Here is a 26,453-nt window from a genome sequence, read left to right as displayed (position 1 = left end):
AAAGTGCCAACAAATTGCATCAGAAATGTAGAATGTTAACTAGAGAAAAGTGTCAAGAAAAAATATTATTATTACCATATCTACTTCAAAAAGTAAAACTTCTGCATGGGTTCGAAAGTTCAAAGCAACCATATTTGTTTTCAAACAACAGGTTTTAAACAGCAGAAATTAAAGTAACAAAACTACCTGGTCAGGATTCTTGCAGCTCAGAAGAAGATTTGAGGCCTTGATATCTCCGTGTACATACTCATGCTCGTGAATATATTCCAGAATATCCAGCTATGAAAGCATCAGAGAGAAAATTAATGCAGTACCCAACACCAACCAGCAGAGGACCGAGCTTCAACACAATAGCTTTACTGGGTTGAAAATAAGAAACATGTAGCTCACATACAATTCTTAAGCTTAGCTGCAAGACAGTTTTCCGAGAAAACCTTTTGGCATTTGCTTCGTATATTTTCTGAAGGTCACTCCCAAAGCGATCCATTACCATAAACCTGTAACTGAAGACAAACAGGAAGTGTCAATGAACAAAATATAATTCTGGAAAAGTGACTTTGCAATGAGTAGTCAGTCTCCTGTCAAGGTAGTTTTTCATGGCAATGTTTAGGAAGGAAGAAGGAGAAAAGGACAAACATTTGCAACAGTTTCTTATAACTAGACTTCTTAAGAGCTAGAATGCTTTCCTGTCCTTTTACCCTGAGGCCTCCTCTTGGTCTCATCTAGTTAGAGACCACACGCAATGTAAGATAACGCCCAGAGAGATCCAACAGATTCACTCATAGTAAAGGCAAAACAATCTAAGAAAGAATGTTATCATTGTTTTTTTTTTCCCTCACAGTTCAAGTTAATGTATGTTTCTGGATATTAGTTTCCTTCCTATGACTGCTTTTCTCTATTTAAGGCACATTTTAGCAGCAATACTATCATTCTGTTAAAATCAAGGCTGTCAAGAGATGCTTAACAATAGCTAAATTCAACAAAACTGCTAAAATGGTGCAAAAGGACTGTATATTAAATACTCAACAGACAAGATTTGGGGAAGAAGAAATATTCTGAAAAAATGTAAAGATTTTTGGTTTTGCCACAAACCAACTATGTCACCTTAATCAAATCACATTACTTCTTTGCACCCCAAATTGCACAGGGCCTCATGCTTTTGAAGGTCTTATCTAGCACTCAAACTCTAAGACTCAATAACCATGTTCTATTTTCAGTGTGTACTAAAAAGCATCACCATGTTGCAGTAATAACAGTTCATCTTTTGCTCTGAGGACCACTTTTGTCTTTATTAAGTTTTCCAGATTCTGACTTGTTTAATTTAAGTACTCAATAAATCAATGAAAACCAAGCCCATACTAAAAACGTATCAAGATATCTTCCAATGGGGATAAGGTGAATAGCCCTCATAATAACAACAGCTAGCATTTACTGAAGCCTTGGTAGGAGCACAGACCATTCTAAGCACTTCAGATGCATTAGTGCACCTACCTCACATCACTGGTATGAGGCAGGTGCTTCTACTAGCCCCATTTTACAGCAGAAGAAAACTGATGAAAATAATTTGTCCTCCAGTAAGTAAGTGGTGGAGCCACATTTTTGACCACTACACTAAATACAGGGAAATAAAAGTCAGCAGGACACAAACATCTCACGTACATGCTGTAGGCTTCTAAGATAAAAATATAGTAGGACAAGTTTAATAGGGAAGGAAGAGCTAACATTAAAAGGCAGCAAGCCACATAATAAATTCAGAATTCTACCCATTTTTGTACTGGAAAAGAATTAGAGATCATCTTGTGTGAACATCTTTAATAAATAACTAATGTCTATGGAGGCAAAGTGATTCACCCAAAGTCATACAATTAGCCAGTGGCAAATGTATTCAGTCATGTAAGAGTGCCCAGCACCTTGACCTCTAAGAATCAAAGAGAACAATAATTTCGACAGCCTGCTTTCCTTTTGTACAACAGGTTTTCAAAGATTGAGAGATGACCAAGAACACATATACATGTTTGTTTTTTAAAAATAAGTGATATGTGTATAATTATTATAAAATAATATATGGGTAACAAAACCCACCTCTGCTGACAGTCTGAAAGAAGGCTGAATCACAATAGCTTAATTCCTGGAAACAACAGTTTAATAAACAACACAAATAATGGGAAAATATAAATCAGTATAAATAATGTAAAAATGATATCAGATAACATTTTTTACCATCCTGATCCTGTTCCAAGTACTATATACATATTAATTCAAATCGGTTACAGGGAAAAGTAAAGATTTCTGGCAAAATAAATAAAAAAATTTCTGTATCTTTACTTTTAAGAACCAAAATGATTGTTTTCAAGAACCTCAACTAAAAAAAGTAAATCAACACCTTAGAAGTGATTAAGGCTCCATTGTAGGAGACACTTCCAGCACCCACATATCACAGAAGGAACAGGCGAAGAGGTAAGGCAAGCACTAGTAAATGGTGCATTAAGAAGTAAACCGGAGCTCAGCCAGTGTGGCTCAGTGGATTGAGCGTCGTCTCATGAACTGAGAAGTAAACCCAGAGTCCATCCAAGTGTCTCAGTGGTTGAGCCGTCGACCCATGCACTAAGAGATCCCCAGTTTGATTCCCGGTCAGGACACATGCCCAGGTTGTGGGCCTGATCCCCAGCAGGGGGCATGCAGAAGGCGGCCAATCGATGTTCTCTCTCATTGATGGTTCTATCTCGCTCTCCCTCTCACTTCCTCTCTAAAATCAATAAAGGAAAAAAAAAAGAAGTAAACCCAAGTGTCTGGTCTCAGACTCCCTGCACTTCACAGCATCCTCTTGTTCATGCAGGGGAGGTCTCTCCTGCAGCACCCTGTCAGTTACCTTAGTGTCAATCTTCGACCCCCACCACCTCCCCAGGCCCTGATCATTTCACAGGAGCCACACACACACAAACCCTGTTTAATTGTCTCTCTGCTTCCTCACACATAAGTGATAAGACTGTACAAGGTAAAATGGGCTATGACGGTGTGGACAACTTTAAGAAAACGCACCATTCCCAAATGGACGGAAGGAAGGAAGGGAGGGAGGGAAGGAGGGAGGGAGGGAGGGAGGGAGGGAGGGAGGGAGGGAGGGAGGAAGAGAGGGAAATGATGATGATGATGATTGCAACTAACATTTAGTGAGCACATACTATGTGCCAGAAAAATCCCCCTTATGAATTACATGTTTCAATTTCATCTTCACAATAACTCCATAAAGAAAGTACTATCACCCATCTTACAGGTGAGGAAACATGAGAAATGAAAAAGAAATGAAAAGTATCTAACCCTGAACCACACCTGATAAAGTGTAATCTAGTTCAATGATGTTTAGGTTTTATTGTGACATACAATTTTATTGTTTACAAAACAAAACAAAACAAAAATGGTAGTTAATACTAAAATTCTGGAAGGAGGGAAAAAAACCTTTTTATTCTATAATGCTCTGGCCCCAGCCACACTTCCCTTCCAATAATCTCTACAAAATGTAGTTTTTTATAATGTACTATTTCTTAGGAATACAATGCTGTAAACTAGAGTGCAATCACATGTACCTGCTTTCTAGAGAATCATCTATAAGGGTTTTGCTGACCACATCCCCTCTACAGAGGCTCCAATTCACCACGCACACCATGTAAAACAATTCCAAAAATGCCCTTTTCACCTCCTTGTTCAAGAGCTTCTGACTGTCTACTACACATAGGCGCCAAACGGCTCTTTCCTGTGTTCTTCATCTGCCTCAGTCTCTTTCTCCACGTTTACTTCCTTCTCTTCCACATGCCCTCTTCCTGGGTTAACGAAAGACGGCCACCGGGCCGCACAGCAGGCCAGAAGCCTATCCTGACCCTTGGTTCAGGTTACTCTCCTACTTGAGAGGCTATCCCTACTCTTCAGTGATTTTCTAAACCAGCAGTTCTTTTAATATTTAAGAGATAAAAAACCCCTTGGAGAGTAAGAGCTAACATATATTTTACATATATTCTAAGAATCTTACATTTAACCCCACCCCTTATTAAGTACATGGCTATTACTTTATTTCACAGATGAGAAAACTGAAGCAAGAAAGAGTAACTTACCCATTCACACACATTTTAAGGAGCCAAACAGAGATTTAAAACCAGGCAGTCTGACTCTAGAATCTTTGCTCTTAACTTACTTAATCAATCCTTGATCTATACCATTTCTCCAGAAAATTGCATAAAAATACAGACTCTTGTTCCAGCAAAATCATATGTAACAAAATGTTACCTAGCATTGCAGGGCCTCCCACATTCCCTAAGAGATGTGTGATTCCAGAATCAGACCTTGCAAGGAAACAACACAGGCCCCCACCCATCGACAACCTCTGCACTCCATCTTTTCTACCAGAGCACCAGTTTGGTTCAGGCATTCCATCCCTTCCACACAGCCAAGTGCTTCCCCACGCAAACCAGTGTGACCACCTTGCCCATGCCAGTGACTGGTTTAACTAGGCACACTGATGAGAATCTGACCAAGAAAACATGACAGGCAATCTGCCACAAGACTCCCAAGGAGGGTTTCCTGGCCAGGAAAGTGAAGCTCACAAGAAACGTTACCGTTTTCGGCTATGGGGTACTGTCTGTATATGAAGCCTAGAAATGCGGCAGCCACCCTGCAACCACACAACAGGGAGCAAAGCCAGGATGAGAAGGACAAACAGGCAAGAAAATGGAACCTTGATAATTCCTTAAAAGAGAAGAGTCAAAGTTTCCTTTATTTGCAGCTGAAAGCATTCAAAACCCTTCCAAACTAAATCTATTCCTCAAACGTGGCCTCCAGCCTTACTCCAGCCTTACTCCAGCCTTACTCCAGGAAGTGCCATGCGAATGTTTCAAGTACTCGTTATGCGTGAAGCTGCTGGAGGTCTCCTCCAGCTCCGCGATGCCTCTCCATTCCCTGACTCCTAAGTCCTAAGACCCCTAAGAGTCAGAACCACACAATTTAGCGCTTTACTGTTCTGTTTCATATTTGTTTCATGTTCGTTTTTTCTCACCAGCCAGTCTGAAATCTCATAAAAAGCAAGACTCTACAGTGGGCATAGTATGTATCTAACATGAAATACCAAATTAAAGGGATTCCCTTTTACATAAAAGACATGGAGTTTTTTGTTTGTTTGTTTGTTTTTAAAGACCAAAAAAATACAAGGCACATTTGGGTTTGTTCCTACTTGTCATCTGGGTTCCAGGGAGCTGTTACCACTCTGCACAAGCCTCCGGAAGAGAGGCGCCCCCTTCGGACAGGGCATGGCCATCTGTGGCTATGGAAAGCAGGGGGCCGCCATAACATCGTGCTGGCCTCTCGCACACACTCTGCACAGCCCAGAGGAAGGCCGAGCAGTACTGTAGGTGCTCAGAGTATCATTCTTCACCAAACCAACTGCACAGTGAATGCTCAAAAAATAGAAGAGAAAAACAAAACATGTATATTTTTACCTTTTTCCATTTTTATTATGTAGACCAGACCCCCAATATTTAGGAACACCCAAGTACTTCAGTTTATGGGTATGAATCCATTTCCGAACTAAAATTAAAACAGATGCTTGTGATTTCAATTGTTAGACACAAATAATCTTTTAAATTATTAACAGCAAAACGTACTTATACACGTAAGATTTCACTTTTATTTATTCATAAAAAAGGAAGTAAACAGTACTTTATGACCCACAAATAAAAAGCAATTCAAAACATTTTTAATAACCCACAATATTTTGTTTTCCTGCCCTAAACATTGTCTTAACAATAAAAAATCTGCAAAAAAAATTCTTAAACAATCAAACCACAGTACTGTGATTGCAATTAATATCCCTAATTATGTAATGTTTACTTGCTTCCACAGAAAGGCTTTTCTCACCCCAATCTAAACGTTTTATAGCTCACTCTAAAACTCCTCAACAGGAAGTACAGCTCTGGGAGCCACGGAGGCCTCTGGAGCTTGTCAAGTCTGTACCACCTACCAGGAGACCCCCTGGCTTCCTGGGACAGGAGAGGGGAGGGTCCAGAGTAGCTAGAAGAAGCCCTTTTCTTTACCCTGATAGTGTCTGGTTCTGCTTCATCAATTATGACACCACAAACCCCACCACTGGTTATGTTCTCAGAGTTCAAAAAAACAGCCAAAAAGATTTGAAGGTCCTTGAGCTATACTTATGGATTAGGGTTATTTTTCAATTTTTAACATTTCCTAAATTATAAATAATTACTAACTTTATTCTATATATCAACACAGATAAAATCTTACAACATTAAGATATCAGAATTCTTTCAAACAAATCTCATTTAAATAGAGCATATTTATAAAGTAAAAAAAATAAAGAATCATAATGTAAGATGCAATGCTCTTATCTTGGCTTAAATAAAAACAAGCGATGGTCGTGTTAAAAGTGTAAACATGTGTACTGTATTTCTTACTTTGCTCTGGTTTGGCAGCTCGCTGGTAGAACTTTAATTCAGTAAAAAGAGGTCCGTTGTCACTGGGTTCCTTGAAACACAGGCATTAGTTAGTAATAGCAGTCGGTAAAATCACTGAGTTATTTTCAGCGAATCTTCAAAAAATACTAACAAATCAATTTTTCGTATCAAACAATGTAGTTTTGACACTTAACATAGTTATAACTATGTTTAAGTCAAACTCTTTAGAAATGTTTCAAGTATTCTCAGAACAGTCTTTAAGTATTATATTTCTCTCCAATTCTAATTCTATAAGTGATAAATTATAAAAATTAGACATATGGCTCAGTCTTTGCAAAAGTTTAAGGAAAAATTTTTAAACTTATTTTTATCTTAATTGAGCTTTCCTTTAAGAAAAGATAAGCAACCATGTTAACTCTTTTCACCAGGCTGCAAGATATTTCTGAGACGTAATAAAATGTCAACACTTGATTTAACCAATTAGTGACAAAATCCCATTCCTTTCATGTTTCTCATGGCAGTCATATAGTTTATCGGACTGGCAGAGCCCATCTTACCATGAAGAATATGCTGAAACCACAGAGCAAGCACACACTGGCCACTAACTGCAGCTTCTCCTTTCTGACACTCATTCACATGTGATAACATAAAATCAAGAGGAGCCCTAGCCAGGTGGCTCAGTCAATTGGAGCGTCACCCCATACACCAAAAAGTTGTGAGTTCGATTCCCAGTCGGGGCACATACCTAGGCTGTGGGTTTGATCCCCCTTGGCGGTGGGTTTAGGAAACAAATGACTGATGTTTCTCTCTCACACCAATGTTTCTCTCTCTGCCCCCACTTTCTCTCTGTCCAAAATCAATAAAAACATATACTTGAAGGAAGATTTAAAAAAAAAAATTGAGCCCTGGCCGGTTTGGCTCAGCGGTTAGAGCGTCGGCCTGCGGTCCTGAGAGACCAGGGTTCGGTTCCCGCTAAGGGCGCGTACCTCAGTTGCAGTTTGTCCCCGGCCCTGGTTGGTCGTGCGGGTGGCAGCCACTCGATGTGTTCCTTTCACATCGATGTTTCTCTCTCTCTCTCTCTGTTCCTCTCTCTCCCCCCCACTCTACCTGAACAAAAAATGGAAAAATGTCCTCGGGTGAGGATAAAAAAAAAAAAAAATTGAAAGAAAAAATAAATAAATAAAATCAAGAGGAAAATGGGGTTAACAATTGTTTCCCACCAATTTTACTGGACTATATTTATTTCACATTTTTTTAAATATTATTTTTATTAATTAATTTTTGTTACAGATGTTTCTCCTTCCCCCCTCACTGATTCCCCCCTCCCCCTCCCTCCCTGCCCTTTCCCCAGATTGTTGTCCATGTCCACTGTTCATGCATACATGCGTATAAGTTCTGTGGTTTATCTCTCCCCCACCACCCCCCTCTTTAGGGGATTGTCAGTCTGTACCCCGCTTCCGCGTCTCTGGGACTCTACCCCATTCCTCAGACTGTTATGTTCATTATATTCCACAAATAAGTGAGATCATATGTAACTTGTCTTTCTCTGTTTGGCTTGTTTCACTTAGGATGATACTTTCAAGGTCCCTCCATGTAGTCTCAAAGGATAAGAGATCTTTCTTTCTTACAGCTGCATAGTACTCCATTGTGTATATGTACCACTGCTTTTTGATCCATTCGTCTACTGATGGACACTTGGGCTGTTTCCAGATCTTAGCGATTGTAAATAGTGCTGCTACAAACATGGGGGTACATATATTCTTTCTGATTGGTGTTTTATGCTTCTTAGGGTATATTCCTAGAAGTGGGATCACTGGGTCAAATGGAAGATCAATTTTTAATTTTTTTGAGGTAACACCATATTTCACATTTTAAGGGACATTAACAATTAAAATTATTTGTAAAGAGGCATGTACTCAAAAATCGGTATTTGATAAGCAAGAAATAGCAGCCTGTCGAAAGTTTTGCACCATTAAATAAATATAGAAGAGTCATCTTATAATTCTGTGGACTTTAAAAATAGAACATTTTGTCTGATTTAAATTGGTTAGGCTTGCCCTGGCCGGTTTTGCTCAGTGGTTAGAGCATCATCAGCCCAAGGACCAAAGAGTCTCAGGTTTGATTCCCATTTAAGGGCACAACCTGGGTCAAAGGTTCAATCCCTAGCCCATGTCGAGGTCGAGCAGGAGGCAATCAATCAACATGTCTCTCTCACATAGATCTTTCTTTCTCTCTCTCTCTCTCTCTCCCCCCCCCCCCCTCCCTCCCACTCTATCTAAGAATCAATGGAAAAATATCCTCAGGTGAGGATTAACGAGGAAAAAAAAATTGGTTAGTATTTATTTAGTGTTTGATATTCTGTATTGGTCTTATCCTGTTTATTGAGAATCTGAGACAATTTTTGAAAAGCAGTGAAAACTTCAACTGAGGAAGCTAACATTTCTAAACGATTTTTAGAATTGCTTTTCTTTTAGGAAGTATGGAGAAAAGTTATTTTGGACAGAATATCTATGTAGCTCGAGTTCAAGGGTCAGTAGAACAGAGGTAATAAATGAGGCCATTACCTTACCTGAGAGAATATTTGTGAAAATACACAGTTTTTGGCGATGCATTTTGCAAATACTTAAAATATGTTCTTTCTGTTTTTCACTCAAGATACTCTCACTGTCATAGGCATTAATTTTGCTCCTTGAGGTTTAAATCAAACCACTCTAGTATATGCACAGTTCTAATAACTCATCTTTCTTGTACTTCAGGAAAATCAGAATCCAAGTTATAGTACTTACAGAAAACTACTAGTTATAGTACTTACAGAAAACTACTAGTTATAGTACTTACAGAAAACTACTAGGCCAATCTGCAGAGTCAGGCAAGGCCTAGTTAACACTGAGCATTCAACAGCAAAGAGGCAAAATAGACGACACCTGGATCAGAACCGAACTAAGCTTGCCTCATGTGTTATGGGTCAGTATACTGTTTCAGTCCACCCTTGGAAGAAAATGAATGGTATACAAGGGCTTGACATATCATCTAACCAATATACTAACGTGTGAGTGCTAACTCCCTGATTTTCAGACGCAGCACCTCAAGGGTCACCGGGACGTGCGGCTCATTTCCTAGCAGTAATGGTAGCTGGACAGACGTGTGCCTGTTCAGAGTTCATGGCTGAGAACAGGCCTTCAGCAGGAATAAGAGGCTCAGTGTAGGAAATGAAGAAAGAAATGGAAATTCAAAAGGAGGAATTTTGGTAAAGTTACTTTCCAAAGGCTAATTTTTAGAATAGCTCATTAATATAACTCATGTTTGAAAGGAGTTTTCCTAAGATAAATCCCAGCTTGTTACACATCAGTATAAAATTCTGATTTATTCAATTTCAACCTATCTCATATCAACTTTAATTTAAGGTGTTCCTTCAAGCAGTAATTTATTAAACTGATAATAACAAGAATCAACCTATATAAATCAGGCTATCATAATGAAAGCCTCACCACAATGAAAGCTCTCTGAGCTCATTTCATACTTTTCTTTTGCTTTTGAATCCTCACCCGAGGATATTTTTCTCTTTATCTTCAGATAGAGTGAAAGAGAGGGAGAGAGAAGGAGAGAAACATCGACATGAGACACATCGACTGGCAGTCTCCTGCACGACCCCCACCAGGGCCGGGGACCGACAGCAACCGAGATACATGCCCTTGACCACAATCGAACCCAAGACTCTTTGGTCTGGGACCAACGCTCTAACAGCTGAGCCAAACTGGCCAGGGCTCATTTCATACTTTTCTAATCCAGTAGATTCCATTATAAAAAATAAAGGAGCTACTTCCTGGGCATTGCACTCAAGCCAAAGCTAGCTATTTCTGTTGAAGAAACTACCTTAACTCATAACTAAAATTTTATTAACATATTTCAAATCTAAAATACTTTGCCAACTCTATAATAGCCAAGATTTACGAAAAAAAAAATCGGAACTGACATTTTAACTAGCATATCACTAAACGTTTCTTTAAGACTTTTAAGTGTCAAAATGAAGATGACAACAGAAAAAAATTAAAATGTGATATATTTTAGTGGCACCATCTAAAAGCAACTGGCTGCCATTTAAAAATGAAGCTGCAGAAAGTTTCTCCTTCCTACCAAAAAATTGTGATATATTAATTGAAAATTCGGGTCACTTCTCATATCAGTGAGGGAACTTAAACATCAGTCTGCAAACTTTTTTTCACAGAACTTGGAAATGCCGGTTTGTATCAGTTCATACTGGAAAGTGATCATGATAAAAAGAACTGTTTGTTGGACCAAAGATCCAAAGGCCTGACCTTTACCTCCAGTTCTCTATTAGCTCACTGACATGACTGCAAAGGAGGAGTGTAATGGAAAGAATTATTATAAAGTCTGTTAAAAAGAAATCACAAAAGATCATTTTTTCTCCATGCATTATGCAACTTATTATCAATTTACCATTTCTCTCAGCACATTTACTTTCCTGAAATAAAAAGGAGACAGTGTCTCTCAGTTATCTTGAATCAGAGATACAAGTTTACCATCTCTGGTGACCCAGCACGATGACTCCAAGCCTGCTCCCATAAATCAATAAGGATTAAGACCCTAAACAAAACCAAACACACTCATTTGGTAGGAGAGAAAATATATTTAGCATTTACCTAAACATCTATCTTGAACATGTATGTCTTAACTCCATTTCAAAGCCAACTGTAAAAATGTGGGGTTAACTATCTGGAGCTCTTTCATACGCAGCTACACCCACATTAGCAGAAACCACAGTTCTGGAGGAGTCTCCCATGTGAAGGCGGGAACCCTACAGAAGCACAGGAGCCTGCATGCCCTACTCGATAGAAGGGTCCCCACCCAGCCAGACTCATTCAGTTGGTCGAGCACTGTCCTGTGCACTGAAAGGCTGTCAGTTCAATTCCTGGTCAGGGCACATGCCTGGGTTGCAGGTTCGATCACAAATTACTGGGGCACGTATGGAAGGACACATCCCTCACATCGATGTTTCTCCCTCTCTGTCTCTCTCAACCTCTCTCTCTCATTCTCCCTTCCTCTCTCTAACCATGTCCTTGGATGAGGATTAATATAGAGCTATATATATATACATATCCCCAAACAAAGATGAACATGAGCATGCACACATGGTTCCACTGGACATACTTAAGGTGCTCTGTGTGCCAGTGGTTCTCAATCTTGAGGCACACAAGCATCCTCTAGGAGCTGTACTCACCGGGCCATGCATCCAGAGATTCTGATTACACTGTACAAGCCGAGGTGAGAACCATAGTTTGATATGCTATCATATTATTAAGTTTAATGTCACATTAATAAGCAATTTGCTTTTGATTATTTAACATTTGGTGAGATTCTTTTTTTTCTCTAAAGATAAAATATGTGCTCATTTTAGAAAACCTGGAAATATTTTGATAGATTTTCTTCACATACATAGCTAATTTTAAAACTTCCTCTATACTATAATTTTGTATCTTGCCTTTTATTTAGTAATTATAAAATTTCCCGAAATAGTAATCTTTGAAAACATGATTTTTAATAGCCCTTAATGTTTAATATGGCAAATGTTCATAAGTAGTTCAGATTTTAATAATGAAAAGATCTAATACTCATTTTATATGTTTATATTTTGAACCATTTCAACTTTTAATATTATAAAGCTATGAAAACAAAACAATTACAGAATAGTGATGGACAAGAGTTCTGGCACAGCATATCAACAACTAAAGGCAAATTATAAATAAGTCTACTCTAAAGGCACAAAAAATGCAAGTGGGTGGCATGAAGAAGTTAAAAGGTGGTAGGAATTATAGCTAAAATGTTTTCAAGAGAATAAAATAGGCATTTAAGGGCAGTTTAAAGAAAACAACGTTTTAAACAAGGTCCTTATCACAAAATAACTTAAAATGTAGTTAGGGAGACAAAATAAACACATAAAAAACTAAAAACAATTACTGGCACGAGAAAGATATTAGCATGTGAAATTGTAAAATAAATGGAAATAAAATGAGTGCAACAGGAGTTTAAAGGAGTTCAGAAAAGACAGGTGTCGGAATAAACCAGCAAACTGCAATTACGAAACTCTCCCTTAGAGAGTAAAGAGAAAGTCAGTAATATTATTTTGTTTATGGCATTCTTCCAGGATCACAAACTATGACATTGAAAATGTTACTGAAATATTAACTGCACAAGAGAAATCAACTGAATATTTATCACTGTCCTAATTACAAAGAGGAATAATACAGGCTAAAAGAAACAGAAGTAAATTAGCAGACAGGAGAGGCAGAACACTGAACCAGGTTTAATAACAGATAGCTTTAAACTTAGAAACGTAAGGTAATTTGCTCCCTTAAGCAGTTAGGCAATACTTGTCACCACACATTTTTCATAACTCAAGGTAAAAAGGAGGTGAAAAGGTAGTAAAAGTGAAGTTACACTGAATCACAACTAAAATACTTAGAATTACTCATAATAAAGAAGAGGATCATAATTCTAAAACAAAACACAATTTAAAGAAGCCCGGGTTCTAAAGAAGCTCGGGTTTTGCGGAAGAAGAAAGACATGGCTCTACACCAGTCCTGCCTCCCACCTCCACCCCCCACAAGCTTGGCACTGGCACACTCCCTTCCTAGACCTGGAGACAGCTGTGCAGGTTAACCAACTGCTAAGCAGTCAGAAGTAACCATGTTTTTTAACTTGCTTTCTTCTCACAATGAAAAAATTTTATTTTTTTTCTTTCTTTATTGATTTTTAGAGAGGAAGAGAGAGGGTCTCAAGACACAAACATCAATGAGAGAGAATACTGATTGGCTGCTTCCTGCATGCCCCTCACTGGGGATCAGGCCCACAACCTGGGCATGTGCCCTGACCGGGAATCGAACCTCGAGGACCTCTTGGTGCATGGGTCGATGCTCAACCACTAAGCCACACCAGCCGGGCTCACAATGGAAACTTTTTAAAGATCCAAAGAAGAAACTAATCTTACCCATCAATTTCAATGGTTTAATTAGTTGTATAAAAGACAAATGCAGATAATATTCTGCAATTCCATGCAAATGACCTAATTTAATAGTAAGAACTTTTGTTCCTCTGATATATCAACAAACTGATTATTTCAAAAGGAATATTATTGTACAAACATGACAGAAGGAAAACCCAATGAAGCGGCATGAAGAAAAGCAGAATGGCAGGGAAGCACTCCACTGACCACTTCCGTGCAGGTCACTTCATTGCCACTTACAGACATGACTAAGTAACTGGGACCCAATTAGCCCTCCCATTGTAAGCAAATAAAACATTGGACAAATATAGGAAACTACTATTTTCACACACTAGATAAAACAGGCAGAAGAGTGACCTGTAACAGCTAGAAAACAAAGTGAGCCCACGACAGCCCCGGCTTTCTTCAAAGGCACCAGGAGTAAAGAGAAAGAGACTGAAGACACAGCGGGGAAAAAGGGGGAGACCAAATGCATTGTTCCAACAACCTTGACACCAAAACCATACAAGGAGATTAGAATTTTTTAAATTTAGAAATAGCATGGGAAAAAACTAGAGACCAGTATCCCTTATGAACAAATAAAAATCCTTAACAAACTATTAGCAAGTCAATTCCAGTATTATGTAAAAAGCATAATACACCATACCTAAGTGGAGCATGTTAATATAAAGTTAGTTCAACGCTCACATTTCAATCAATATAATTGCCACATTAACAGAATAAAGGATAAAAATCCTATGACCCATCTCAATAGAAAAAAAGCATGAAGAAAATAAATCGCCAAAGTACAGAGTGGGAGAAAATATTTACAACACATATATCTGAAAAAGGACTTGTATCCAGAACACTTTTCTTACTACTCAATTTTAAAAGCAAACAATCTTGCCCAGGCCAGTTTGGGTCAGTGGTTAAAGCATCGGTCCATGGACCAAAGGGTCTCAGGTTCCATTCCCAGTCAAGGGCAGTACCTAGGTTGCAGGTTCAATCCCAGCCCCAGCTAGGATCGTGCTGGAGGCAACCACTTGATGTGTCTCTCTCAACATTGATATTTCTCTCTCCCTCCTTCCCTTATACTTCTATCTAAAACAATCAATGGAAAAATATTCTCAGGTGAGGATTAAAAATAAATAAATAATAAAAGCTAAACAACTTGTTATTTTTTTTAAAAAAAGTAGGAATGGAGGTGTGTCAAAAGACTTAGAGGCACTCCACAAAGGAAAATGTATGACTGGCTAATATGCACAATGAAAAAGTGCTAAAAATAAGTGATCAAGTAAATATAAACGGAAACCTAGAGACACTACTACACTCCCAACATCATGGCTCAATAACCAACCAACCAACCCAAAGATTGTTGATGAGGATGTGGGGCACCCAGAACTCAAATACATGCTGTGGCTGTGTAAGGTGACACAACAACTCTGGAAATCTGTCTGGTACTTTCTCATAGATTTAAATATACACCTTCCCTATAAACCAGCAATTCTACTTCTAGGTATTTACCTAAAACAAATAAAAACCTGTATCCATAAAAACACTTAGACAAGAATGTTTATAGAAGCTTTATTCATAATAGACAAACACTGGAAACAATCCCAATTTCTACCAACAGGAAACAAAGCAAACTATGTCTATTCAATATAACATTACTGAGCAGTAAGACTGAACAAGCAACTAATACACCAATAATATGGATGAACCTTTAAAACACTGTGCTGAGCATTAGAAGTCAGAGACAAAACAGTACACATTGCATAGTACAATTTATATGATATTCTAGAACAGGAACAACTAACCCATAGCAGAAAACAACTTCAGAGAAGTAGCTGCTTCCAAAGATGTGGGAAATAGGGGTTAAACCACAAAAAGATGCAAGGAATCTTTTGGGCATGATGGCAATATTCTAATAGGGATGGGGATTACAGAGGTAAATGTACTTGTCAAAAACATTCAAAGTTCAATATCTACATATTTCCTTGTAAAAACTATGTCTGAATTTTAAAATGTTCAAAACAATCACTAATACAATTCAGGTCCAAAAAGTTAACTCATAAGGAATCAAGTACGTTCCTTTTGAAAAGAGAGTAAAATAAAACAAACCAAAACAAAAAAAACATGGGATAATTAAACTCCAGAATTCTGTATCCTTCAGCACAAAAAAAAGGGGGGGGTTGAGGGATGGGGAATATCCTAGGTTATTTAGTCAAATAACAGATACTGTTACCTATGTAACAAAAGCATGTCCTATACATGTCTGAAAGAACTTTGAGAGAGGGGAGTTATAAACGTTGGTGAGCAGCTCTGGCCAGTTTTGCTCGGCAGTTAGAGCATCGGCCGGCAAATCAGAGTCCCAGGTTCAGTTCCCGCTAAGGGCACGTACCTCGGTTGCAGCTTGTCCCTGGCCCCAGTTGGGGTCATATGGGTAACAACCAGTCGATATGTCTCTCTCACACTGATGTTTCACTCCCACCCCCCACTCTGTCTGAAGATAAATGCAAAAAAATGTCCTCGGGTGAGGATAAAAACAAATAAAATAAAAATAAATGATGAGCAAAAAATATATAAAAACATATTATATTGATAACAAAAAAAGTATTTAAAATGTCTTTTAGTGCACCAATATATAAACTGTCTTGGTTATTCAAGTACACTTATGTCAGATGGAGTGATGTCGACCTTTACTCATTATAAACTAATTTCAACATTCGTATACCAAAAAGAAGGTTTAAAGTGATTACAACTGAATAACTAAATTTACTAAAATAGAAGGGGAAGGAAGAAAATTAGAAATACACAAAAATAATTTACCAAATAGAAGTAAATGCAAGATAAAATACAGAAAATTTCATTAAGGTAGTATAGTCTTATAGGATATAAATATAAAAAGCATCTCATCTACTGTAAATATAGCTAAAATAAAAAGAGCTAAATATGTTTATTCCATATCTGCATACCTCTATGATGTCGTTCATTTTTCCCCAAATACTAGTGTCACTCTAATTCTAAAGACAGGAGAGGGATTTTTTGAACTCAGATTATTTAAAACTATTAAGCTACTTTTATGTCTCATTAAATATATATATTAAAAATTTAATACGTTATGGTTTAATTCCAGTTATCAAAGAAGATGTTTTACAAAATAAATACAGTACTGTACTAAATCAACAACAACAAAAATATTTCCTTACCACTTTCACAACATAGGGTGCATCACTGCCCACTGATTTTGAAGAATTCTTATCGGCTGTTTGAAAAAAGTGACATACGTAATATCAGAACAAGAAGTAGCATCATTATAGCCTGTTACTACCCTTTATTAACATTTAGGTCTGTATTATCAATAGCCCCTTGATAGAATAAATTTCTGTTCCCAAATGTGTTTCAACATATCATTACAATACATATCATCAACTACAAGATAATTTTTTTTCATGTTTGAGCATGTCTGAAACTGGAATGTATCTTACAATGGCTGGTATCTTCAATATGATCAATTAAGTATGAAAAACTCTAAGTTAAACCTTTAATTCAAAAGTATGTATGGCCTCTGATATGCTCATGTATGTTGTAAATTCCCAAGACAATAAAAGATGCAATTTCTTAAATTTAATAAACTAGGGAATCCTTTTAAGTAGGAGTAAGAAAAGAGGGAGGTAAAGTTTCAAAGAGCACTAGTTTGGGGGGGAAAGAAACTCATTTAGACTCAGGATGTTGGCACCAGAACTCTGAACTGTCATCCAGAATAATTTATTTCATGCAAATAAAGATGTACAGTTGCCCTAGAACATTGAGTTAGAAATATAAGGTTGCCCGTATTCATTAAACAAATATTTTTACCAAGTACCTAGTATATGCAAGTTTCTAAGAAACTGATTTAGCAGTGAACAAGAAAAAATAATCCCTACTCTTATGAAGCTTAACACTTCGGTGGTAGGAGAGAGACAAGTAAAATATAAACTATGTTTGATGGTGACAGTGCTACAGGGGAAAACTAAGAGGAAAGGAAGGCAGGCAATGTTGCAAGAATAGGAAGAGAAACCTCACTGACAAGGTGTCAGTGGAGCAGAGGTTGGACTCAGTGAGGGAAGGAGCCACGTAAATGTCTGGGTGAAGACCATTCTGGGCCAACCAGCACCCGGGCCTGATGTGGAGCCTCTGACGTGTTTGAGGAAAGCAAAGAGGCCAAAGTAGCTGTAGAAGAATGAGTGAGGGGAAAGAAAGCAACAGGGGACAGACCAGAAAAGAAGCTGGGAGCAATCACAATGCGCTTAATAGATGACATAAAGCAGTCCCTCTATGAACAAGATGGAGAGCCACTGGAAGTTTCTGAGAAGAGGACTGGCAGGATCAGACTCTGCCTTTTAAAGAACTCTTCAGGATGCTGTGTGGAGAATGGAGTGCAGAGGGCAAGGCAGGGCTAGCTGTGCTCTGGGTGAGGGATGGCAGGGGCCTGAACCCGAGTGGCAGCAGACAAGGTGGTGGTAACTGGTAAGATTGTGGACATATTTTCAAAGAAGATCCAACAGGATGTATTGATGAATTGGATACGGAGGTTAGGCAGAAGAAAGAAGGTAAGGACGGATGACTCGAGATTTTGGCCTGAGCAACTGGAAAGAAGAAGTTGCTACTTGCTAAGATGGAGAGAGCCACAAGAGGAGCTGGTGCTTTGGGCTGTCTCAAGTTTGAGATGCTTACTTTTTTATTTTTTAAAAAAAACTTTTTTTTTCCTTTATTGACTTTAGTGAGAGGGAGAGAGATAGAACCATCAATGAGAAAGAACATTGACTGGTCGCCTCCTGCATGCCCCCCACTGGGGATCTGACCACAACCAGGGCATGTATCCTGACCAGGAATCGAACTAGTGACCTCTTGGTGCATGGGTCGACGCTCAACCACTGAGCCACACCAGCCAGACAAGATGCTTATTAAATATTCAAGTTAAGATGTTAAATAGGCAGTGGATATACAGGGTGGGGCAAAAGTATGTTTACAGTTGTTCATATGGAAAATACTACAATAATTAATAATACAAAAATAAACTCTGTGTTTTTATGTACTTACGAGTATAAAGCTACTTCTGCTCCACCTTGTATGTCTTGAGTTTCAGAAGAGTGGTGCAAGTTAAAAATAAATGAGTGTCATCAACCCAGGAATGCTATTCACTTAAAGCCCATAAAATTGAAAGAGATCCCCTAGGAGGTGAGTGTAGAAAGAAAAGAAGAAATCCTAGGATGAGCCCTAAGGCATTCTCACATTAGAAGTTGAAGAGATGAGGAGAGACAGGCAAAGGAAACCAAGAAACCACCAACCAACCAGCTGGGAAGCAGCTAGAACACTTCAGTCTAAAGAAGAAACACCAAGTTATAAAATTGGCTAAGGGGCAAAAGGAATAGCCAAGAAACATCACTTAGCTACTGAATTAGTAATAAGGCACAGTCAGATTTTTTTAAAATAAGCATTTAGAGGATAGTATAGTAATAATACTGTACAATTCAAATGAGGAAAGGGGGGGGGGGCTCAATAATTCATTCAAACACTATGTAGAGCAAAATATGCCAGGCACTAGGAACACCATTAAGAAGAGCTGTCCCGCCCTGGCCGGTTTGGCTCAGTGGTTAGAGCGTCGGCCTGCGGTAGAGACACAGGTTCAGTTCCCGCTAAGGGCATGTACTTTGGTTGCAGTTTGTCCCCGGCCCTGGTGGGTCATGCGGGTGGCAGCCACTCGATGTGTCCCTTTCACGTCGATGTTTCTCTCTCTCTCTTCCTCTCTCTCCCTCCCGCTCTATCTGAATAAAAAATGGAAAAGTGTCCTCAGGTCAGGATAATAAAAAAAAAGAAGAAGAGCTGTCCCATCATCAAGAAGCACATGTTTATTCTGGAAGAAGGAAAATTTCAATGCAGTATGGAAATATACTATGAAAAGATTAACACAGGGGGACCATAAACAGAGTGCCTGCCCTAAATTCAGCTTTGGAAAACTGAAGCACAAGAATCACATATAAAGATCAAGAAGCAAGGAGAGCATTACCACTAAAGCACAGATTTGGGGGATAAAAAGAATGAAGATAAAGTTACATTGGAACCAGAACTGTACCAGGGTCTTGTATGCCATTCTCAAAACTTTGGCGCTTTATCCTAAGGACACCAGGGAGACATTAAAGATGTTTAAATGGAAGATCATACGATCTGATTAGCAACCTAGGTCACTTAAGCCACAAATGTGAACAATGGAATGCAAGGGGACAAGACTGAACAGAGAAGCTTCATTGCTACAGTGAGAATCCAGACAAGACATGAAAATGACCGGTACTGATAAGGTAGCAACAGCAAAGGTGGAGAGAAATGAATCGATCTGAGGAGTCACTCGGTTAAAGCAACAGAACTACATGAAGTACTAGGGGTATTATTGAAGAAATAATTGAGAATGCCTTCCCAGTGTCTGGCTTGAGGTATGTCATTCATTCGGACAATCCTCTCCTGATCACGAGAGGATCAGAAAATGGAAGAGAATGAGGCCACTGGCTATAGATAAAAGGTTCTGAGAAGAGGACTGGCAAGATGACTCTGATTTGGAAATCAACAGTAAAGAGACAGTCAGAGAAGCCATGAGACTGAATGAGATCACTCAGAATATGCAGAATAAAAAGTGAGCCAAAGAAGGAAAGCTGGGGAACACAGAAGTACCTATGAGAATGACTAAGCACATCCAGAAGTATGAGGAAAACCAGAGGTGAAGGTATGTTGTCATGAAGACAGTTGAAGCAATTTTTACAGTACCAAATGCTGCAGAAAATACCCAAAGAAAATTCAAAAGCAATCTGTTTAATTCATGAGCAGAAATTGCTGATGATCTTCACTATGGCACTTGTGGAGACAGAAACTGGAGGCAGTATTAAAGCAAACCTCTTCTTCAGGTTGATAATCCAGTTTTAGAATAGTAAAGTTTTATCACAGAAATCTTTCAAACCATTAAATACAAATATGAATAAATAGCTAGCACACATACAAAGCAAGTTCCAAATTTGACAAAGGTTACAAAAACAATGTAACTAATGCAAAATTAAGAACCTGCTTATTTGAGGATAAGTTCCCATCCCTACTATGGGATGTTCTAAGCCATACATTCTGCAAAGAGACAACTTAATAACATACCATGTCTAAATTACAAGGTCAAACAATATATGCCTGGCTAATAAAGCTACTTAGCTTTCATTGTTTATGAAAATCTCTACCTTAAGTCAGATAACCTAGTTCACTGGAATGGGTTTGGCTCTAAACAAAACTAAAGAATCACCCTGGCTGGTGTGGCTCACTAGTTAGAGCATCAGCCTGTGCACCAAAGGGTCATGGGTCTGATTACCAGTCAAGGGCACATATTTGAGTTGCATGTTCAATCCCAAGCCCCGACTGAGGCACATGCAAAAGGCAACCAAGGGATGTGGCTCTCTAACATTGATGTTGATCTCTCTCTCTCTTCCCCCTGCCCCACACTCCCTTCCACTCTCGCTAAAAATCAATGGAAAAAATATTCTCAGGTGAGGTTTAACAAAAAAAAAAAAAAAGAATCAATACCTATTTCCCACTGACCTAGAGGAATTATATTTATTAAATATAGTAAAGCAGGGTTTTTAAGCTACATGTCATGAAAATACCTCTAGAGACTGGCTAACCAACTATAGTCACTGGTCATGGAGGAGGGAGAGGAGGAGCAGCTGCTCTTTTATCTATGTCAGGGGTTCTCACACTTTAGCATGCATGGGTCCTCTACTGTTTCTGATGGGCAGGTCTGGGTGGGACCTGAGAATCTACAGTTGAAACAGGTTTCCATGTGATGCTAATCTACACTATAATATCAGTATTCTGAAAAAGATATCGCTTCAAAGAGAAAAGGAGTTCCACTACTAAAAATAAAATTTTATTAACCTCTAGGCAGAAATAAAATAAATAAATGATGGATTAACTGAATCAAGATTAGAGGTGGAATGAAAACACAGAAAAGGTAGCGAAATATCAAAAGCAAAAATGAATGTACTGTATTACTATAATATTCTTGGTAAAGCAGACAGTTTTAGAAGTAACCAGGTAAAATATTTTTTAAATCAACAATTTAGTTAACCTGCAGAATCTCAGAGTTCCACAATAGATCCTCCAAATTTAGCATTTGAAAATGCTAAATAATACTACTAAATTAGGCCTAATCTGAGTTTCTATACCATTCTCCTAATTCCACAATGGTGACTATAAGGGTTATATAGGAAGAGAAAAAAATCTACAACTGAAAATTGTCAAATTAAACCAAAACAGAGGGAGTAAACCCTAATTAGGTTGAGGTAGGGGGAAAAATGTACATCAATTTCTTTGCATCTCAAAAAAAATTTAGATTATAAGAAATGCCTTAAAAATCTAAGGCCACAATGCTCACTAATTACAATATTACATGTATTTTATCTTCTTTTTCTACTGGAACTAAATCAACCATGCACTTTTCCACACCTATGCCAGAGATGCATTTATGTCCAATCATACAATATTAAATTGATTACAGATTATCAAAAACATCCTGTAAAAGCTCATAACTGAGAAACTATTTTGATAAGAAAGCACATAAATCTTTGGCTTGACAATTCATTAGAAGTAGTCATGCACTTACCAAGATATATACAACCAAAGCCACCTTGGCCAATGGGTAATCCTAGCTTCCATTCCTTTTTTGCCAAGTCAGTGATTACCTCCCCCGCTGCAAATTGTTCTGCAAGACGTCTCTTTGCAGGGCCCCGTCTTTCAGCTTGAGCTGCTTTAACACGAGGCATTTTCACTAAAATATAAAACAAAGCAACACTCAGAATTATAATCCTAGAAGTGCTCAAAACATTTTCCATTAACGAAAGCTGCTGTGCAATACAGATACTATTCAAATTCCTAACTCTAAAACTTAACATCTGTTCTAATTTATAATCCTACTGGATTATCTCTTAATTCTGGAGAGAAAACAATAAATAAAAATGATCTATACGATTACTCTCAAGAAAATATTTACTTTAAAGTTCCAGTGATCTAATATCATCTATGACTAAAAATGCTACTTAACAACAACAACAAATGCTCCATGAAGTTGACAGGGAAAGGTGCATCCAATTAGTATGCACTCTTTATCATACTGCAATGTGTTTATAAAGGTCAATACCGATGTGATAAGAGCACAGCAGATATTGAAAACACAAAACAATTAACACGAGGGGAAAGGGAATGCTTTTTCTGAAGTTAAAAAAGTCAAGATCAAAATGAAAGGTCACACCACATACTTTACAAAAATCAACCCAGGATGACCAACACTAAGACAGAACTTAATGAAATTACTGAACTTAACAGTAAGAGAAAATATTCTCTGAGCACTCAGGCCAAAAAATATATTTTATATAAAAAGTAAAATCAGATCGTCATCACTGACAGGAACACTTTATGCCAGAAAAAAAAAAGGTAATGTATTTAAGACTTGAGGATAGAAAACATAAACAGAAGACTTTATATTCAGTTATATTTCAAGTATAAAGATTTCAAAGTGTGCCCTGGCCGGTTTAGCTCAGTGGTTGGAGCGTCAGCCTGTGGACCAGAGAGTCCTGGGTTCAATTCCTGCTAGGGGCACATACCAAAAATTTTTTCTAAAAAAGATTTCAAAGTGTTATCAACATAGAAAAAGGAAGTAAGAATCTACTACAGAACAAGCCTCAGATATCCAAAATGATTCACATAGGAAATGTCAGTGAGCAGTAAATAGATATTTATTTGTAGAAACTGAGACTCAACAAAGGCAATAAAGGAAAAAACAGAATATATAATGGCTATATTCAGATGTAGTACAACTTGAAAAATCAGAGAACATATGCAAAAAGGTAATTATCCAGTAATGATATGGTGGTGATACTTGGTTTTGTTAACTAAGGCTATTGTATGCACAAATGTGGAATAATGCAAATGAGTAATTATGTGATATTTTAATTCTATCATCCCCTTGTATCCTTAAAAAAAAATCAGGATTTAAATATGGAAGAAAGAGAATACAGAAAGACAGGAGAAGGTTAAATGCTATATGTTTGGAAATATTTTTAATTCAGAAGGTATCTTATCTTTACAAAAACCATTCACACACACACATACACCTTTGTATTTACTAACTCCATTCACAAAAAAGCTTGAAAACAATAACCACCCCAGTAGCAATGAGCATCCCTGGGACCAAAATTGTATTCTTGAAATACCATCATTTCTTATTAAAAGAAACCAGGTTGGAGAAATGACTAATTCCAGGTCTGGAGCTGTGAATGAATGCACAATGTAGACTTGGAGTACCTGTATTTCTACATGTCAAGGAAGCTATCAAAAACTACTAGAGTTATGTCAAATATGTCTAAGGAGTCAGCTTGAAAGATGTTCCCACTGACCAAAGATGGGCCAATTTGTGTCAATAAAGATAACAACCACAATGGATTAAAACATATAAAATGAATACATCCAAGAGTTTGTAACAGTAAAAAATGCTAAGTGGTCATCTCAAGAGGATAATAGAAAACCACTCAATTTTGAAAAGTGGTAAATAAAGGGCAAGAATCAAGCATTTATCCTTTCTTCTAATATAAATTGTACCACTGGTAACCCATAGAAGGTGAAGAGAAATTTCTCCTTACAGAAAAATTTCAGCTAATAAATGACTAAGAATAGTTTGGGTTAACATTTGTCCCTCCTGATTAATTAATGAATCCAGACACTGAGCCTTAACAGCTACAAACATTAAAATATAAGATATCCAGGCATAACATGCCTCCTGAAAAAAGAACATACCACTTCCCATGAAGCAATGTTGCCAAAAAAGAAATAAAAAAATAAATAGACCCTGAATCTGATCAAGCCTACCAATTCACAGGCTCTGAAGAGAACAAACAACGTGACAAACTGTAACACAGAAAAGCAATCTGCACAATCCTAACTGTGGAAACCCAGTACACAGAATCCCATTTTCTTCAATAAAGGAAAAAAAGAAGAGATGGGGGAAAACAAACACACAAAAGTAGATTTAAAAGAGTATTCTGCTAAGCAAAATAAGCCAGTCAGAAAGACAAGTATCACATTATCTCACTTATTTGTGGAATATAATGAACAAAATAAGGTGATGAACAAAACAGACCCAGAGACATAGAAGTAGGGTTCAGACTGACAAACCTCAGAGGAGGCGACGGGAGGGGGGCGATAAACCACAGAACTTAGGCATATAAGCATAACCGATGGACACAGACAACAATGCTGGGGGGAAGTGGCAGGAACGGGAGGAGGGTGTCAACGGCAGGGAAAGGAGAAACATCTGTAACAAAAATAAATTAAATAAATTTTTAAAAAGACTTAAAAATGGCATATGTAAAACAAAACTAAATCAGGCAAATCTGAGCTACGGTGTTTAGGGATGCACATTTGAGTGATAAGACTATAAAGAAAAGGAAACAACTACCGCAAAAGATAGAAGCTACACTGGAAAAGCATGAGAAAGTTGTGATTAAGATGGGGCACATAGCTGGCAAAGTTCTATTTCCTGATGTGGGTGGTAGTTATAAAAGTACCTTCTAAGTCAGTAAGCCTGTATTTGGTTGATAAGGTGTTCTGTATTGGTAAATAGTTTATGGTTTTAAACATTAAAAATGTACTGTTCCTAAAGGGGATCAAAACTAAAAATATTTTCATATTCCATGAGCTTGTCCAATCACACAAACAAAAAAAGGAAGAGCCCTGGCTCAGCAGTTAGAGCCTCGGCCTGCAGACCAAAGGGTCATGGGTGCAATTCCCAGTCAAGGCACATACCTGGGCTGCAGGTTCAATCCCCAGCCCAGTCAGGGCTGTGCAGGAGGCAGCCAATCAATGTGTCTATCCCACATCAATGCCCCCCCCCCCTTCTACTCTAAAAATAAAAGGACAAATAGCCTCAGGTGAGGATTAATAAAAAAAAAAAAGGAAGAAAGAAAAGACCCCAAGTAAAAGCTGTACTTCATTTCCTGTGAACTACTGGTAGTCTTTTGCTTTTTAATGTAGAGGCACTTCTTATAGATTATATTAAAGAAATTAGCTCTTTGTATTGCAAATATTCTTCCCAATTCATCTGTCTTTCAATATTGTTTATTTTGAGCTTTTGGATTTTATATCATCCTTAGACCTGGCCCAGTCAAATTACTTTTTCAATTACCTCTCATGTTTATTTTAGCTGTTTTATGGTTTCATATTTTGCTGATAAAATTCTGATTTGTCTACACACTTATAATGGTATAAGATATAAGGCAGGAATACAACTTTTTCCAGATGATTATCCAGTTTTTCGCCACCTCAGGGCACCCACAGTGTTCAAGGAACTTATATAATACCAACACAAGTAAACTAAATATATCCATCAACAGAAAAATACATATAATAAAATGGATGAACCTCCTAAACATTGTTTAGAAAAGGAAGTTAGACACTAGACAACATGCTGCATGATTCACTTACGTTAAGTGTAATAACAGACAGAACTAATCCATGATGACAGAAGTCAAACAGGGATGCCATTTGGGGGAGGACATGACTCAGAGCTGGCAGAGGAAAGTTTCTGGGGATATGGTAATGCTCTATATCCCAATCTGAGTGGTACTTAAACTGTGTGTTCACTTCACAAAATGTAATCAAGTTGTATGCTCGTGATTTATACCGTTTTTTTATTTATGTAAAATTTACACAGTAATTTACACAAATCTTAAGTGTTACAACAGCCAGGGTCCAGTCAGGAGATAGAAAATACACATGTAACTTAAACAGAAAAATTTAACATTAAAAATTGTTAATTTGTATGCCCTGACCAGTTTGGCTCAGCGGTTGGAGCGTCGGCCTGCAGACCAGAGAGTCCCAGGTTCAGTTCCCGCTAGAGGCACGTACCAAAAAATAATAATAATAATAATTAATTTGTAAAA

At 37.8% G+C, this 26,453-nt stretch overlaps 1 protein-coding gene across 8 annotated transcripts in view; it reads right to left on the bottom strand.

Moving 5' to 3' along the window:
* VRK1 (VRK serine/threonine kinase 1) overlaps window positions 1–26,453 on the bottom strand; it is a 67,869-nt gene that overhangs the window by 29,291 nt on the left and 12,125 nt on the right. For all 8 annotated transcript variants that reach the window (XM_036270353.1, XM_036270387.1, XM_036270390.1 and 5 more), the window contains 6 exons: window positions 22,124–22,288; window positions 16,662–16,717; window positions 6,453–6,522; window positions 5,481–5,568; window positions 395–503; window positions 187–279 (listed from right to left, as the gene is read on the bottom strand). In XM_036270353.1, coding sequence (XP_036126246.1) covers window positions 187–279; window positions 395–503; window positions 5,481–5,568; window positions 6,453–6,522; window positions 16,662–16,717; window positions 22,124–22,283 — 576 coding nt within the window. In that variant the 5' untranslated portion in view covers window positions 22,284–22,288. The remainder of the gene's footprint in view (window positions 1–186; window positions 280–394; window positions 504–5,480; window positions 5,569–6,452; window positions 6,523–16,661; window positions 16,718–22,123; window positions 22,289–26,453) is intronic.

The sequence above is a fragment of the Molossus molossus genome, unplaced genomic scaffold (assembly GCF_014108415.1).
Source record: "Molossus molossus isolate mMolMol1 unplaced genomic scaffold, mMolMol1.p scaffold_m16_p_1, whole genome shotgun sequence".
In the NCBI taxonomy this organism is placed as follows: domain Eukaryota; kingdom Metazoa; phylum Chordata; class Mammalia; order Chiroptera; family Molossidae; genus Molossus; species Molossus molossus.
Note: the sequence above shows the minus strand (reverse complement) of the source record. Positions and strands in the feature narration are given on the sequence as shown.